This window comes from Acomys minous (assembly GCF_964271855.1).
Source record: "Acomys minous genome assembly, chromosome: 10".
NCBI classification, from domain to species: Eukaryota; Metazoa; Chordata; class Mammalia; order Rodentia; family Muridae; genus Acomys; species Acomys minous.
This window is the reverse complement of record NC_140491.1, coordinates 74005872-74023904: the sequence shown is the minus strand read 5'-3', so window position 1 is coordinate 74023904 and position 18033 is coordinate 74005872. Positions and strand designations below refer to the sequence as shown.

General features: G+C 46.1%; 1 protein-coding gene across 2 annotated transcripts in view; it reads right to left on the bottom strand.

Annotated features, from left to right (window-relative positions):
* MRRF (mitochondrial ribosome recycling factor) overlaps nt 1–18033 on the bottom strand; it is a 54033-nt gene that overhangs the window by 10360 nt on the left and 25640 nt on the right. For both annotated transcript variants that reach the window (XM_084797546.1, XM_084797547.1), the window contains one exon: nt 1159–1318. In XM_084797546.1, the coding sequence (XP_084653672.1) occupies nt 1159–1318 (160 nt within the window). The remainder of the gene's footprint in view (nt 1–1158; nt 1319–18033) is intronic.

Genomic DNA, 18033 nt, shown 5'->3' with positions numbered 1-18033 from the left:
ATCCCGAACACCTCCGTTTTTCCTGAGGGTAAAGTATAATCAAATATTCACATATGCCCCACAGACCTCTATGAAGTACGTATAGACTTCTTGGCAACAATACCATCTGGCTTGGCCTGAAAAACAAGCGTAGGCAATGGGAAGGGGCAAGAGCAGGGCCTTACAGTGAGTCAGGCGGTTGGATTCATAGTCCTGGCGCCTGCTGTTGTCAAGAAAGGACACTTGTTGACTCTGGAAGATTGAGAGATGTACAAAGCAAACTTGAGCCCAATGTGTGATCTGAAATTGAGCTCGCAAGCCCAGCCTAGAAGAGCTACACCCCAGCTGGCTCAGAAAAACGAGATGAGCAATGACGCGGGTGCCCTGAGGCTTTCAGTGTGGGTTTCTAGTTATGCAGCATAACTGTGGCTACCAGTAACTGACGGATGCACAGCCAACGTGGAGCCGCTTGGCACATGCTCACATCCAAATTCCTCACCCTGGTACCTAAGACCGTTCATGACCTGTGGGCCCAAGGGGAAATGTTCTTCTATAGCACCTCTGCGCGTGCTGGGCTACCTGGCCCCGGGCCTTTCACCCCCTCCCTCCAGCAGAAGGAGCGCTTGGCACAGAGAGAACACAGCTGCTCTCTCCCCAGCAGCCGGGAAGCTAGACAGCAAAGCATGTAGCTCCAGGGTCAGTTTGCCTAGGTCTGGATCCCACTTCTACCACTATGAGCAAGAGAGCACGCACAGGTCCCCAGATTCCCTGACGCAGCCTCCTCATGCCCTCTTCAGCTCTGTTGTGCAGCTGCTCCAGCAGTGGGGGCTGAGCCTGGAGCCTTGTGAATGCTGGGCCCTTGGCTGAGCCTGGAGCCTTGTGAATGCTGGGCCCTTGGCTGAGCCTGGAGCCTTGTGAATGCTGGGCCCTCAGCTATGCCTGCAGCCTCCTGTAGTGAGGAGGATACAGCATTCAGCCCAGAGCCCAGCACACTGTCAGAGGTCAGCGGCATCTTGTCTGCTTCTGTGGGTCCTTCCAGGGTCTACCATAGAGCTAGACTTAAGAGACTTGGTGTTGATCATGTGACTTCAATGCCCAGAGCATTCCGTTTTGCTCCTTGCTTCAGACACAGATTCCTTGGATGACATATATAAATGCTACATCTGTTGGCAACTGTACCTGCTTCTCTATGAGTCTAATGGTGTCCTCTGAGGTTTTGTCCTTTGATTTCTTCAGTTTATTCATTGCATTAGTGCGAACCTTCCGTAAATTTTCTTTGGCCTTGTTGGTATTCTGCTTGGCCAGTTTTACCAGCATTTCTCTGTGTTCCCTGGTTACTCTGAAAAAGAGACACACACATACATATAAAAGTTCAACAAAATTACTCTGTTTAGTAAGACACTGACCTTCAGCCAAGAATTACACACTACTCTGTTAGCTCAATAGACTATGGCTCCAACCTGTCAGCTGGTGACCTTCACCCTCCTGATAGATGCCAATGGACATGCTGAGTTCTAGTGAGTCATCTAGTAAGAGCAAGTAAGAGACATTAAGGAACCAGACAGGCTACGTAGACCAGAGTTAAAACTCAAGCAAGCTACTTACAAGATGCAGACATATCCTCTCCTCAAAATCCCCAGCTGTCTAGTGGGAATCTAATGTGTGGGCAGAAACTAAATAAGATGAGCATGTGACTCATTTAGCAATGATCCTGACACATTTATTATTATTATTATTATTATTATTATTATTATTATTATTATTATTATTATTAATTAGGTGGGATTTCTCTGTGTGGCCTGGCTATCCCGGAACTCACTCTGTAGACAGGCTGGCCTTGAACTGGGGTCCACCTGCCTCTGCCACTCAAGTCTTGGGATAAAGGTGTGCCACACCCAGATAAATGTCAGTTGTATTATCAGCATCTTCATCATAACAAGTGTAAACCATAAAGAAAGGCATTTTATCACGTACAGCATCACTAGTCCCCATTTAATCATCATGACAACCAAGCAGCACAGCCCAGCCTTCCATTCTCTGTCCTGTAAACACTGAGTCCCAGAAGCTGAGGGAACGGAGTAGGATGCACACAACAAAGCTTCATCCTGCTCCTAAGGAAATTAGCTGCAGAGAGGCAAAAAGACATTTGTCAGAGTATGAGGTGACCGACGTGGGAGAAGATAAGAGGCCACAGAGAAACTCAGCTCAGCTCAGCAGGCCTGTCCCAGAGAAATGACATCTAACTGTGGCAGCTCACTAGGTCCACTCAGCACCGCTCTGGGTCTCTTGACACAGACACAAGCAGGAACACACGCTCTTTACCCTGAGGTTAGACTACAAACTTGTATGACCTAAGGACATGTGTGTAAAATGCTGTGTGTCAGCTCAGGGCAGGAGCTTTCAGAGGCAGCATGAGTTCCCTGGATCACAGACAAGCTGAGGCAGAGCCTCCATCAGCTCAGGTCCAGGACGGCTGCAAAGACCAGCACCTAACACGGAGCTTGAGAAATACAGGTCTACTGCTGCAATCCCCGGTGAGGCGTTGGAGATTGCTCTGAAGAGTAAGTTCACATTTCTAGTGCTGGCAGGGCTAGAGAGATTTCCAAGAAAGAGCACGTACAAAAGCTATGAGGTGCAATGTTGTAGAAAATATAAATTGCTAATAATGTTTGTTATTAACACCTGTAATTACTGCAGCAGTATTATCTAACCCACTGACATAATCAATAAAAGACGTGTACCTGACGGATTTTAGATAAGCCTTAGTTTACCTGGGGCTGGGCAGATATCAACCCCCTAAACTGCCTTGTGACCACCCAGCCCCACATCCCGTGCGCTTGCCTTAATCATCCCTATCTGGCTACTTCCCATGCAATATCCCCATAAGTACTTGCACATGCTTTCCATGTGGGCTGCTTCTCCCCATGCTAATCCAGAGTAAATTCCTCCTGACCACGTGGTTCCCTGCATGCTAACTCCTGGCAGTCAGCTTCCTTCTTCTCCTCTCCTACCTCTCTCTGCCCCCTCCCCATGATCCTTCCATCCTCAAAGCCTGTGAACTTGAGCCCCGCTTCTCACTGCTGCCCTGCCCAGGTAGGTTTAAAAGGTATGCCTTTTATTTAGCCAATCAGGGATAATTTTGGAGGCAAGGTTACACAGCAACATTTGCGGTATGTGATAGTTTGCTTGTAGGAGACAGCAAGTAGACCTCGGGGAGCAACATAAGAAACAAGCAAATACAAAGCTATAGTGCAAGGAAACCATGTTTCACTTGAGGAACCAGAAAGAGCAGATAAGAACAAGAAAAGGAGTAGCAAGAGGCCAGGCTGCAAAGCCATACCCCAATGGTCTTACTAGATCATGAGCTGTCCTAGTTAAGGCTACTACTGCCGTGATGAAACACCATGACAAAAGCAACCTGGGGAGGAAAGGGTTCATTCGGCTCACACTTCACCATCACTGTTCATCACTGAAGGAAGTCAGGACAGGAACCCAAAGCAGGGCAGGGACCTGGAGGCAGGAGCTGATGCAGAGGCCATGGAGGGGTGCTGCTTACTGGCTTACTCCTCACACCCTGTTCAGCGTGCTTTCTTATAGAACCCAGGACCATCAGCCCAGGATGGCCCACCCATAATGGGCTAGCCCTTCCCCATCAATCACTATGTAAGAATATGCCCCACAGGCTTGCCTACAGCACGATTTTATGGAGGCACCCTTTCTCTCTAGTGACTCTAGCTTGTGTCAAGGCAACATAACACTGGCCACCATGAACCCTATTTTTATAGGTAAAGAAAATGAGGTCCATCCAAGTGCAGTATCTTTGTGGCTGTTTGGGGTTCTCTGAGTCAGGTCTCACTATGTCACCCAGTCTCACCTAGAAATTCTGATCCTCTTGCTTCAACCCCCCGAGTGCTCTGATTATGGGCACACACTGCCAGCCCCAGGCAGCGTGTGGCACATTATGTGAAGTCACCCCTGGCCTGTCTCAAAAGCCACTGACTGGACTTATTATAACAAAACGCAGCCAGGCATGGTGGTACACACCTTTAATCCCAGCACTTGGGAGGCAGAGGCAGGCGGATTGCTGTGAGTTTGAGGCCAGCCTAGTCTACAAAGCAAGTTTAGGACAGCCAATGCTTCACTGAGAAACCCTGTCTCGAAAAACCAAAAACACAAAACAAAACAGAACCAAAAACCAAAAGCCAAAACAAAACAAAAATGCTCTGCCCTGAAGTGGCATCACTGGCCATGCTTCTTGACTCTCAGAGCAACAATCCTGAGGAAGCTGAGGAGGCGCAGTACAGTCCCATGTTCTGGGGATAGCACTGGTGACTCAGTGCCAGAATCCTCCCATGCTCTGGACACATGTTCAGTGTGTGCAGTGAGGGTGTAAGCTGAGTATGTCATGGCCACTGCATACTGTTTTCTCCCACCACAAAAAGAATTTCAAGTTAAGACAAAGCAGCCAGCTGAATTAGTGACCTCACTAAGCCCTGCAAAACCCTCCTCTCAACTTAAGAGCCCCATTCTTCCGAAAGAAGAAACTGAGTCTCAGGGATGTTAAGTGACTGGCCCATGGGACAGGACTGGGATTCAAACCTCAATCTTTCTGGCCTGTATCCTTGTAATCTATTTCAAATAAATCATGAACTTTTGCTTCTAGGCAGAAAGCTTTCAAAGTTGTAATATGAAGCTTGGGACTGAACAGGACGAAACCACCAAGCCAGGAGTTTAGGGATTTGGATCTGATCTTGTTACTTTTATGGTTTTTAATTCACTGAACAAAAATCATGCTGACATGTTTAGGTCTCTTTTTTGTTTTGCCAAAGCATATGTCAGTATAAGGAAGGAACAGAAAAATTAAAACTTGATCCACTGATTCAAAAACATAATCCTGTTGAAATACTAGGAGGGGCAGAAAAGAAAGGAAGCTAAGACTAGAAGAAACGTCTTAAAGTTCTCCAAAAAGACCTTCTTGAAGTACTTCAATCTTGTGTTTCATACATAATTTGCAATAGGTACCCACTGTTGAGAAACCTTTAATAAAGAAAGCTAACTTTTCACTGCTTTGTTTATATTTCAAATGAAAGAAAAAAAACAAACAAAACAAAACAAAACAAAAAAAAAAACCCCATAAATTTAGACTCAATAAACGCTCAAGAAAAATAGGCTATATAAAAAAATGAGATCATCGCTTCTCGGCCTTTTGGCTAAGATCAAGTGTAGTAGCTGTTCTTATCAGTTTAATATCTGATACATCCTCTATCTGAAGACAATATAAAGAGACTTGATACCCTATGACCATAAACAAGGGGAGGAGGTCCCCCTCAGTCACAGTCATAGGGGAGGGGAATAAGGGGAAAATGGGAGGGAGGGAGGAATGGGAGGATACAAGGGATGGGATAACAATTGAGATGTAATATGAATAAATTAATAAAATATATTTTTAAAAAATGAGATCACTATATGTAATGTGGCCTTAATACAGTACAATATTTTAGACAAATGTTCTATTACCACCATTAATATTGGTTTCTAAGTGTAGCAGTGTGTAACTATTACTGACATTGTAAAAAACCATTTGTTTTAGGATTCAAGTACCCAGTCAATTGTCAAAAAATGTATAAGGAAAAGGAGTAAGAATGGGGGAAGGTAAGAGGAGCTGGGGATTCTGGGTAGGAAGAGCCAACAGAAGAAGGGCAGACGCACGGATACTCAGCTTGGCCTATGAGTAAATACAAGAGCAGACAGACCTATTTCATTACCATCACCAAGAAGACAGTCGTCCTTGAGAAAAAACTACTTCATCTATGAGACTCAGTTTCCTTACATCAAAGAAGATGAAAAAAGACACTCAGAGAGCAACTCAGAGCATCAGATACAACAAACATGAGGCAGCAGAAGAGACAGCAGCAGACAGTAGCCTCAGTACATGGGAGTGCTTATGGATGTCTTAATCAAACACATTTAATTATTTCCTCATGAAGCAACAAGGGCACATCTGTTTTAGGAAAAGAAACATACCACATTATATTATGGAAATATCCTAATCCCTTTCCAGTCCAATGATCAATACATCTGATCATCTGCAGCTCACATTCATGGGCTCTGGGAAGTGTACTCATGGTTGTATTCCAGGAGCCTAATGGCCATTCTAAACTGGTGCACATTTGCTGAGCCCCTTACGCTCCAGGCCAGACCCTGGGCTGGCTGACACACACTGCAGAAGAGGGGTGCCTGCTCCTTTCCCAGAGACTGAAGGAAGGCACTATGGCTGGAATGGAGAGAGCAGGAGGTCAAGACTCTCCAAAGTGAGGAGGCCAGAAGGGCTGACAGGTGCTAAGCCACACAAGGCCTCCAGTGTCACAGTGAGTCAGCTGCGCAGTGGGGCTGTTACTCAGCCTCACGAGGACCGTGATCCTGATACACATACACGTGGACAAGCCCAAGTGAAAACCTAACTCAAAGGAACACCAGGGTATGACTCCATCTATATAAGGCTCCTCGGGCAGAGCCACAGGGGCAGAAAGGAGAACGGCTGCCAAGGATGGTTTGTGTACAGGTAACTCTTCGATACATACAGGTTCAGTTTTACAGATGAAATGCACTGACACTTAAAATGACAAATCATTTTTAAAAGTTAATGTGTATTTTATCACAATTTTTTTGAGACAGGGTTTCCCTGTGCAGTCCTGACTGTCTTAGAACTCACTCTGTAGACCAGGCTAGCCCCCTCGAACACAGAGCTCTGCCTGCCTTTGCCTCCGAAGTGCTGGGACTAAAGGTGTATGCCACCACAGCCCAGCTCACGATTTTGTTTTGCTTTGTATTTTTAGGGGAGGAATTCTAGCAGATTGTAGGACTCCTACAAACAACACGAAACAACACAAAAGGGGCTCAGGAGGCAAAGGAAACCCAACTAGACCAGTATTTTGTGTGGCCAGCAATGTGCATGCAGTGTCTGAGGAGAGGAGTCTGCGCAGAAGCTCCTAGACAGACAGAGCACAGGCTGGAGAGCCTCCCTGCAGCAGCATCTTGGCTGCGTGATGAAGACAGCAGCCTTTTCCGCGAGGGTCACAGAGTCTTCCAGCACCAGCCAGGGGTTTTGGCTGAGCCAGCAGTGTCATACTTTGTTTGCACAAACTCCGCCAGGCAGGTCGTCCAGTAACATCCTGGATGGGGGCCTTCCTGCAGGATTCCTTGAGCATGTTCCTATGAACAACAAGCAGAGGGCATGCCCTGCTGGTAACCAACACACGGAGAAACGCACTGGCTGAAACAATACTTCCCATTGTTTCTACCGAATGGGACATGTGTACAAAGTTATTCACCACCAGGGAAATCCCTGTTGAGTTGGGTCATTACAGCAAAACCCACTTATGATGTCCTTGGTCACTTAAAAGGTGGCATTAAACACAAATAGATGTGCTTTTCAGCCAAGAAGTGGATCCTAGAGCTCTGCCCCTTGTTGGCTTCAGAACTCTGAATATGACACTCGGCCTCAGCAAACTCAGTCTCTCGTGTTTAGAATGAGAGCATGCTATTACTAAGAGGAGGATGCGAGGACTAAGTGAAATGATGGGTGGCAAGGGCTTGGCCCACTGCCAGCACATGTGCGCTGCAGGAGCGCTACCCAGGGTGGCTACACTAATTATTCTAACCACAGGATCGCCAAGTCCCAGGGACAATAGGATGTGAGTGGTTAGGGAGGAAACACTTGAAAAGGATTTGGTTCCTTAAAGCTTTGGGCATGGAGTGGATGGAGAGCAGCAAAGATAAGAAGGACAGAGGGCCGAGCCGGTGGTACAGCCGCAATCGTTACCTGGAGGCGAAGGTGGGAGAACTGCCAAGGTCAAGGCCTTCCTGGACTACAGAGTGAGTTTAAGGCCTGCCTGGGCAACTTTGTGAGATCCTGTCTCAAAACAAAAAGTAGAAAGAGGGCTGGGCTATAGCTCAATGGCAGGGCACCAGTCTAGCGTGTGGGAAGTCCTGGGTTCAAGATTCGATACTACCAAGATAAAAACAGGAAGCAAGGGCGGCGGCAGGCAGTGGGGCTGCAGAGGCCATGACTTCTGCTCCAACAGGAGAGGTAGTGCCTCAGAAGGCAGCTGCATTCCAGGGAACAGCATATCAAAACACATCTCTGACAATTCCAGAGAAAGTGCTCGCCACCCCCTCCCCGGGCAGCTGGGAGACTTTCCCCCCACCCCCAGCAGGAGCTGCAATCAGCAGCAGACATGCCCTGCTTCATTGTTTGCTGGAAGGAGCGACTCAATGCTTTGGGGCTAAGCCCTGAAGGAAATGGGTTTGTTTGTGTAGCCCAGCCACATTTCCTATGCTTCTAAGTACCCTACCCCACCCCTCCCATTAACCCGTCATACTACACTAAGGCCTCATAAAGACATGAGACCAAAGAGAAGCATACACGTGGGAAGGGCTCCTAGCACCTATGCTAACAGAGAGAAAGGAGATGAGGTCAGGGGTCCCAACTCCAGCTCGCAGCTGAATGGTCTCCTTTAAGCCACTCATCTTCTCAGTCAGCCAGGAAGGACTGGAACCCAAGCCCTGCACTAAGTGGACAAAACCCTTACACAAACACAAACATCACAGAGATACTCACTACACAGACTCCACACCACACAGAGACACACATACACACACACCACACACATATACAGAGACACATACTTACATACACAGACCCTCATATAGACACACACACACACACACACACAGACACATACATATTCAGACACACACACACTCGCGTACACACACACACAAATGAGCACAGGGTTGGTGGGTGAGACCCAACCTTTGACCTCTGCTCTGTCACAGACAGTCTGAGCAGCCAGGGACACTGGCTTTTCCTGTCTGAGCTGCAGCCATCATCTGTGGACCACTTGAGGCAGGGTTTGAGGCCAGATCTTTCATGTCTAAGTTGTCTCAGTTTCCCCGCCTGCTGTCAAATATGTCTAATTCTATGTACGAACTGGATTATTTGAGAGCAGTAAGTCAATAAATGTGATGGTACATAGTGATGTACCCATAAACATTATTCACTACTACTTTCTCGTCTATTAACACAGGACTGGGGTAGGGTAGATTAAGACGTTGCCTTCTGGGCATTAATATGACTCAGCTGCTAAGTGCGCTTACTGCCAAGTCTGACGACCTGAGTGGGATTCCTGGAACCACAGACAATGGGAGGAGAGACCCAACTCTGTTTTCCTCTGACCTCCACACAGGTGCTGTAGCACACACACCATAAGCTGTCTTCCACGAAGAGCAGATGATAGATGTTGATTAAGGAAAGGCATATGTAGGCACTAAACTACTTTAAGTTGTCAATAGCATGAAGAATAAATGATGAAGGGCTAGGGTAAGACTAGTGGTAGAGCAGGACAAAGCCCTCGTCTCCACACCCAGCACCAAAAGGGGAAAGAAACCAAAAGGTGTGATCTTCTACTGAAGAAAAGCATAGCTCAGTGGCTATGGGTTTAGGCTCTGGAGAAAGGTGACCTGTTCCTTCACCTACTGACTGTGACACTAGGCACAGAGAACCAAAGACCTTCCTTCTTCTGTGACTGGGTTGGGTTTTGTTTGTTTGTTTGTTTGTTCCATGTATAAAACAGGGACATAACATAAGGACCCCAAGGACTATCATGAACGTAATTAGGTAACACACAGCAGTAGCCAGAAGAGCAGGGTCCACTAGTAGATACTCGCACTGACTGATACCACAAACACTGGTCCCATTATTTCACACTTACTACATGCTAAGCCCTGTTCCTGGGGGCTAGGGATACACAGATGAATAAAATGGACAAAATTCTTCCCCTCTCTCCTCAAAGCACACACATTCTAGCAAAGGAGAGACAGGAAGTAAATGAATAAATAAATGTACAAAATGGCATAAGTATATAAAGAAAATAAAGCAAGACAAAGAGATATGGAGGACCCTGCTATCTGTGGTATGGTGACATTCTGCTTAACTGTATCTGCCTCACCATCTGACTGTAACGTCTTTTCTGCTTCAGTAATGATAACATCTGCAGAACTCTTACCACGCTCTAAGCTGATGCATGTTGTATGTATGTACTGAGTGAATGTCACAATACTCCAGTGCCATTAGTGTATGGCCTGGTGTTACAGATTCTAAAGCAGAGACTCAGATGAAGCCACAGGCCTAAGGTCTGCTGGAAATCTACACCTGGACCCTGAGCCCAGTATGGCCTGAATCCTGAATTTCAGGGGTTCTGCTAAGTTCCTCACTGTTGGTTAGTCAAATCTAGCAGCTACGCTCACAAGTGCACCGTACGCTAAGATCTGCTTATATATGTAACAGGAAGAGACAGTTTTCTGCACTAGACTGAACAATGAAAGGTCCCGTAGGGAACGGTGGACAGAGGCGGGTGACAGAGATGGCAGGGAGAGCACCAGCAATTGCTAAGGTACAGTTTGAAGCCATTAAGCCCAAGTCAGATCAGCAGGCTTTCTTCTTTTGCCTTGCCTTTTCTTTCAAGATTACCACCATCTCTATATGTGTGGGCTGTGTAATGAAGTGGCCTTACCAATACTCCCTGGAATGTGCCAATCAAACACACTATCCTGTAACAAGATCCATAAAGTGAGGCCAGAACTAAATGGAACAACAGATCACATAGTTAGAACATGAACTCCGGAGGCGGACGTGTGAGTCTGAAAAATGGCTCTTCCTCTTACTAACCTGTGATCTTGGGCAAGTTATTTAAATTTTCTAGCCCCAGTTTCCTCGTTTGCACTATAGTCACGTCAAAAGTATATTTCTTGGTAGCTGGAAGTAAATGAGACAACTATGAAAAGACATGTGCAAAATAATAAAACAGAGCAACCTGCGGTACTGCAGACATTTACTCCCATTTACATAGCTAAGTACCAGTGCTCCCTGACTTATGATTGGGATATGTCCCGAAGAGCTCATTATAAACTAAAAATAGCCTAATTTGAAAATGCATTAGTTCACATACCTAGCCTTCCAGGCCATGCAACTTGGCAATACAGCAGCCTTTACTTGTGATCATGTGGCTGGCTAAGAGCCGTGACTCACCATCTGTAACCAGCATCACTGTAAAGCTACTGTGCTACTGTACTGTGTATTGCTAGTCCAGGGGAAATACTCAAAGTATCTCTATCTCTCTCTCTCTCTCTCTCTCTCTCTCTCTCTCTCTCTCTCTCTCTCTCTCTCCCTCCCTCCCCCTCTCTCCCTCTCTCTCCCTCTCTCTCTCTCCCTCCCTCCCTCTCTCTCTCTCTCTCTCTCTCTCTCCTTCCCTCTCTCCCTCTCTCTCTCTCTCTCTCTCTCTCTCTCTCTCTCTCTCTCTCTCTCTCTCTCTCTCTCTCTCACACACACACACACACACACAGAGTCAATTCTCAGTTGTTAAGTTCTTTCCCCTTTCCCACTGGTGCCAGCCCTGCACTGCAACTGAACAGCCTGTTGACTGCTGCCCCCTGTCTCCTTCATCCGTCACAGGATTCTCCCAATCCTTCTTCACACGAGTAAATGCTGAGATTATTCTGTCTTATACACAAAGAAAGGGGCTCAGAGAATTGGAATATCCTGCCCAAGGGCACAGTGCTTTTTAAATTTGGTTTTCTTAGGGCTGTCCTTCAGCTCTGCCATGGCTCTCCCTGGCTGCATAGCAAGTTCCCTGCGCACTGCACGCAGCTGGGACCATCCTGCCCACCTCGGCCAGTCTGTTGTCATAGGCAAGTTTCCTGCAGAAACCACGTATGTCTGCGTATGGGGAATATGGACAGTGCCTGAGGGAAAGGTAGCCCAGACTTCTTGCTGTCTTGGAAACTCTGTGGTCTGGTTCTGGGAGGAATTCTCCTTTGATCACTTCAGAACTTTGGCTGAGATCATTCCCAAACAGACTCCCTCACTATTCCCAGCCAATAACCAACCATTCGCAGGCCTCCTCCAGGGGTAGCCTCTGCCCAGGGTCACCCAGTAGCTGTACTATGTAAGTGTCCTTTCTAACCTTCATCCTATCCTTTTGTTCAGACCTGCTGTCATCTCTGGGCTGTCTCCTTGTCCCCACTGTCTCTCACAGGTGTCACTGCACATCTCCCACACACCTAATCCTGTCTTGGTGTCTGTTTCTTGCAGAATCCAAGCTGACATCTTCCCATGGGGTACCACATTCAGCTAGCATGTGCAGATCTCTGCTCACTCCCCATTCCAGCCCACTCTGCTCCAGCCACAAGTCCTCACGCTGTTTCTCCAACACCCGAGGCAGACCCCTGAGGGCCTTTACCCTTGGTTTCCTCTGCTCAGGGCTACACACAGCTACACTAAGCTCCCCCACATGCTTCAGTTGCCTGCTGTGTGATCACCTCTGGAGACAGCCATGAGGGTCCTCCACATTCAGTCCTCATCCTCATCAGCTCCATTCATGGCATCCTGCTCCTTCCCTGCCTCACTTTTATGTAGGAGAAAGAGCACAACCACTCTCCCCTCCTCTCATTCTGTATGTGTCACTGACCACCTCCTCTGCTGACGTTCCATATGGCAAATGGCTTTGTCTAACCTGCTCTCCATTTTATCCTTGGTGTGCACACCATGCCTGCATATAGAACGCACTCAGCAAGTATCTACTGAATAAGCTAATGACTGTCCAGGATATTTTGGACTCATGAGGAAAAGCCCGAAACAAAACAAAACAAAAAAACAAAAACCCAACCCCTTCTACACTCTTATGAAAGTAAAGAGTGGTTGGTATCAAAGGAGGAAACATGAGTGGGCACAATAAGGAGATGAGAAATAAAAACTATTTTATGCCTTGAATGAAATGGTAATTACAGGTACATATACATTTGCCCAAACTCACCATCATGTTCATTTGATTTTTTTAAGATGAACTTGCCATCATACACACTTCATTTTCATTTATCTACTTATTTTGAGATATGATCTCACTATGGAGCCTGGCTGTCCTGGAGTTCACAATGTAAACCAGGCTATCCTTGAACTCACAGAGATCTACCTGCCTCTGCCCTCCAAGTGTGTAATTAAAGGTGTGCACCACCAGCCCAGCATTATATACACTTGAAATATCTCACTAAACTTAAGAGACACCTCTAAGCAGAGTGAAAGATTCCTGAAGAAGTGTACTTCAGACTGCCCAATTGAAACATGGCATACGAACCCACTGTCTCATGGTGTATCCTGATTTGAGCTTTGGAAATTATGGTTTGTTTGGCTTTTTTTTGTTTGTTTTGTTTTTGTTTTTTGTCTTCTGAGACAGAGTTTCTCTGTGTGTATCCCCGGCTGTCCTGGACTCACTCTATAGATCAGGCTGGCCTCAAACTTACAGGGACCCACCTGCCTCTGCCTCCTGAGTGCTAGGAAAATCATGCCCAGCTTGTTGTTCGTTTGTTTGTTTTTTTAAGATTAACATTGTTTTACTTTATGGGTATGAGTGCTTTTCCTGCATGTATGTCCATGCCTGGTGTCCATAGAAGCCATAAAAGAACATCAGATCACTTACAACTGGAGTTACAGACAGTTGTTAGCGATCATGTGGGTGCTGGGAGTTCAGTCTGGGCCCTCTGCGAAAGCACACAGTACGCTTAACCATTGAGTCATCTCTCTAGGCCCTGGCAATAGCTTATTCTACACAGTTTGGGTTACTATTGTGGTGGTGTGAATGAAAATGGCCCCCGCAGGCTCATATGTTTGAATGCTTTTGTAAAAGTATCTTTTATTTGCCTGTTTCAATTGTTGTCTCAGGGTTACTGTCTTTGTCTGGTATCCTAGGCCTAGGCCTGGAAGCTTCTAGCCTCTGTACAATCTATCCTAGGCCTAGAACTTTTTCAGCTTCTGAGACTTACTGCTTAATAAGCTCATTCTTTCTTTCTTGTTTTTTCTGAGCTCTGGGCTGGCTGGTTCAACTCAGCTGTTCTGACTCAAATTCTTCTCCCAGCTGGCTTATTTAATCTGGCTTCTCTCTTGGCCCAGAATTGCTCTTCTTGGCCTCACACTAACTCAGCAATCTGCTCTAATTTGGCTTATTCTCATTTTCTGTCTTGTTCTGTCTTTACCTGAGTTCTCTCTGCAACCCATCTCTCTATTACTGTCCTGGTTAAAAAAAAAAAAAAACCACCTCTTCTCTCTCTCTGCATTGCTCCATTAAGCAGCTTCCCTTTCCTTTCTCTTCTCGTGAGAGTTGGGTGTATCCTATTCTGACAAATCTTCTCTGATTCATTACCTTTTCTGACACTCAATTAGACATCACTTTCAAACATGGGTGCTTCCTTCTACAAACTAACTTTACCTTCGTTTGGGATTAAAAGCATGTATCACCACGCCTGGACCTAAGCTTTTCTATACCTCATACTTGCTCTATTCCAGGCCTGCCTTAAACTCAGACAGAACAAGAAAGAGTAAACTTATTAAGTAGTAAGTCTCAGAGGCTGAAAAAGTTCTAGGCCTAGGATAGATTGTATGGAGGCTAGAAGCTTCCAGGCCTATGCCTAGGATACCAGACAGACACAGTAATCCTCTGAGACAACAATTAAAGCAGGCAAATAAAAGATACTTTTATATATGGCGCCCAATGTGGGAAGCCAAAAATGTTGTTTTAATTGACAGTCCCTGATCCTTCTACTTTACCAATAAAGACTCAAGAACCAGGTGTTGTGGTGAAAAACCTGCTAGCTCAGAGAGGCAGAGAAAGCACCCAGCTGATCTTCCTACTCAGCTCACATCCCAATGGAAAAGCCCCCAAAGGCTCACTAGGTCAGCTGACTGCCCAGGAAGAAAAGGCGAAATACCCAAGGCCAAAGTCTTGCTAGCTCAAAGCCCAGAAAGCCAAAGGCCAAGGAACAGAGAAGCTCTAAGAGCCAAGTGGAAATCCCAGGCTAAAGATGCACCAAAGCCCAAAGACCCCAAGACCTCTTCTTCTTCTCAACTCAAAGTCCTTCCTACTCTTTTTTTTTTTTAAGATTTATTATTTATACAGTATTCTGCCCACACGTGTACCTGCTCACCACAAGAAGGCACCAGATTTCATTACAGGTGGTTGTAAGCCACCATGTGGTTGCTGGGAATTGAACTCGGGACCTTCGGAAGAGCAGCCAGTGCTCTTAACCTCTGAGCCATCTCTCCAGCCCCCCTTCCTACTCTTTAATCCTTGTCAGGTGGTTTCTTGCTCCACCTCTTGACCTAGGGTTAACCTTATTAAATCTTGTGTACAGATAGCTCTTGGATTAAAGCTGTGTGTAAGGCTGGCTGAACCACACCTAATGACCTGTTTATAATAAACAAAAAGTTCTTGGATTAAAGGTGTGTTACGGCTCAACCACAAGAAACGGATTTGCAGCTCAAGCTCAGGGATCACAACAGGATAAAAGACAGGTTTTTACAGTTCACAATCTCAGGGATTGCAATGGGATCAAAGATCCTGTAACATGCTTTGTCCCTGGTTGGTGGACTGTTTAGGAAGGATTAGGAGGTAGCTGTATCTCTGGGGGTGGATTTTCACCCAAACCGGGATTTCTCTGCATGCAAATCACGATGTCTCAGCTACCACTCCAGAGATCGTGCCTACCTGACGCCACACTGTCCACCTTGATGACCAAACTTCTGAAAGTGTGAGCAAGCAAGCCCCTAATTAAATGTTTTCTTTTATAAGTTGCCTTGGTCATGCATCTCTTCACAGTAATAAACCAGTAACTAAGACAATTATGTTACTGCAATTTAAAATATCAATCACTGGACCATTTACTATGAAAATAAGCAAATGTAAAACAGAAAGCACACTCACAAGTCTACAGAATCAAGAATACAAATCTAATGTGAAATGGCCTCAAATTTGGATCCTCTTTTACTCTGCTTGAACTACCTAATGAACCTGAGCAAACTCTCAAAGGTTTACAGTGATTATGCATAAAAACCAGGCAACAGCAGAATGAAATGAAGCAAACAGGGAACACATATTGTCACCTTGCTTTCTGTGAGCCATTCTGTGCAGTGAGCCAGAGGTGGCACCAAACGCTACAGAGGTTTCTACACGGATGACAACATGTTTGGGTCTGTGGAACAATGGAGGGGTCACCCAGGTATGCTGTAGATGGTTGTGGAGCCGTGAAACGTCCATATCTCTAAGCAACTTAGCACTGTACAGTGATGCTGCAAACACACAATCAAGCAGCAAAGGCAACACTCAGGCCCACACTCCATAGTCACATCTTTTTCCCAAGTCCCCACTCCCCTACCTCATCTGTTCTCAGCAGGACGTGGAGTAAAGCTTTACAAGTTAAAGGAACTACAACACAGCTAAGAGACTGGAGAGAGAGCTCAGCAGTTAAAAGCACTGGTCCCTCTTGCAGAGGACTCAGGCTGGCTAATCAGCACCCACATGGTGTCTCACGGTCTTCACAGCTCCAGCTCCAGGGGCTCTGACACCCTCTTCTGACCTCCATGGGCACCAGGCACACACAAGGTGCACACGCATGCATGCAGGCAAAATGCTCAATTAAACTAAATAAATCGAAAAGAGTTACCAAAAGAAAAACAATTTAATGTAAGCTATGTGACATTTGGGAAGCAGTGCTGAAGAACATTTAAGAAGGATAAGGAAGCCGGGCGTGGTGTCGCACGCCTTTGATCCCAGCACTCAGGAGGCAGAGGCAGGCAGATCTCTGAGTTCAAGGCCAGCCTGGTCTACAGAGCAAGTTCCAGGACAGCCAGGGTTACACAAAGTAACCTTTTCTCAAAAAACAACAACAAAAACCCAAAAAACAAAAGAATAAACCAGGTGTGGTGCTGCACATAAGATCGAACATTCAGAGTCATTTTTAACCAGGAAGTCTGAGGTTAGCCTAGGCTACATGAGACCTTGCCTGCAAAAAAGTAAGGAATTCTCATAGAAAACATGGACACAATTACTTCATTTAGGGAGAAAACAGTACAAGAGCTATTTCCTGAAGAACAGGATAGGGTATTTTTTCCTTTTTAACCAGAAGAGACAGCAGGATGAATTCCTACAGCCACCAAGCATGGTGTCACACACCTTTAACCCAATTGCTCGAGAGTCAGAATTCAAGGCCAACCTGGTCTATATAGAATAGGGAGGAGCTCCAGACCAGCCAACACTACTACATAGTGAGACCCTGTTTCAAAACAAACAAACAAACAAACAAACAACCCTGGCCACAGAGCTGATCTTTGGCAGCAAAAAGAGGGACTAAGCAGCTTCCTGGCCTGACCTCCCGAACCAAAGAGACCTCTCTTCCAGCTCCTCCTCCTGGATCAGAGAGCCTCGAACTCGGTGAGATCATTTTCAAAGAACTAAGGCTGACAGGAGACCGACGGCATGCGGTGAAGCTCAGGGTAGCTGCAGGTAGAGGACAGCTGCGCTGGACAAGAGCAAAGCTGCCGATGATCCTGAGGCCCAAGGGTCACAAATGGCCAGAAACGGCAGCTCCTCCTGGAACTAAGCTTGAAATTTGATAAAAATAAACAGAAATGGGTCTTAGTGATTTATTCGGACTCTCTTGTACTTTCCAAACCTGCTTTGGGTGTGTGCCTGTGAGTGTGCCTTACACACGCTGTGAGACCCAGGGTCAGCACTTTAGTTTTCGGAGATGTAAAAAGAGCTGCTACTGTCATGTTGCCAAAAAGAAGAGCTGGATGCCAACTCAGCAGGCTTTAAACCTAAGCACAGTACTCCAGTGCGTCCCCTGTGTGTCGGGTACCTGACGGCTCCCACTGCGCTGGCCCTTGCCCACTCCTTAATGTTCACTGTTCATTGAAGTGACAGCGTATGCAGTTTCTTTACTGTCTCTCTTACCCTCATGAGATCTCTGCCTATCATTGTGTACCTTTCACCTACTTTACAGATAATAAACACAGAAAACTCCTAGAGCCATATGGGAGTCACTGCCAAAACCTAGTGGAAACTTTGGTCCTTTTACTTTAAAATCAACTCTTATCCCTTCACACGACACAGCCTCCATAATAAAGAACAGACCATTCATTTTTTATCTGGAAAACTACCAAACGCATAA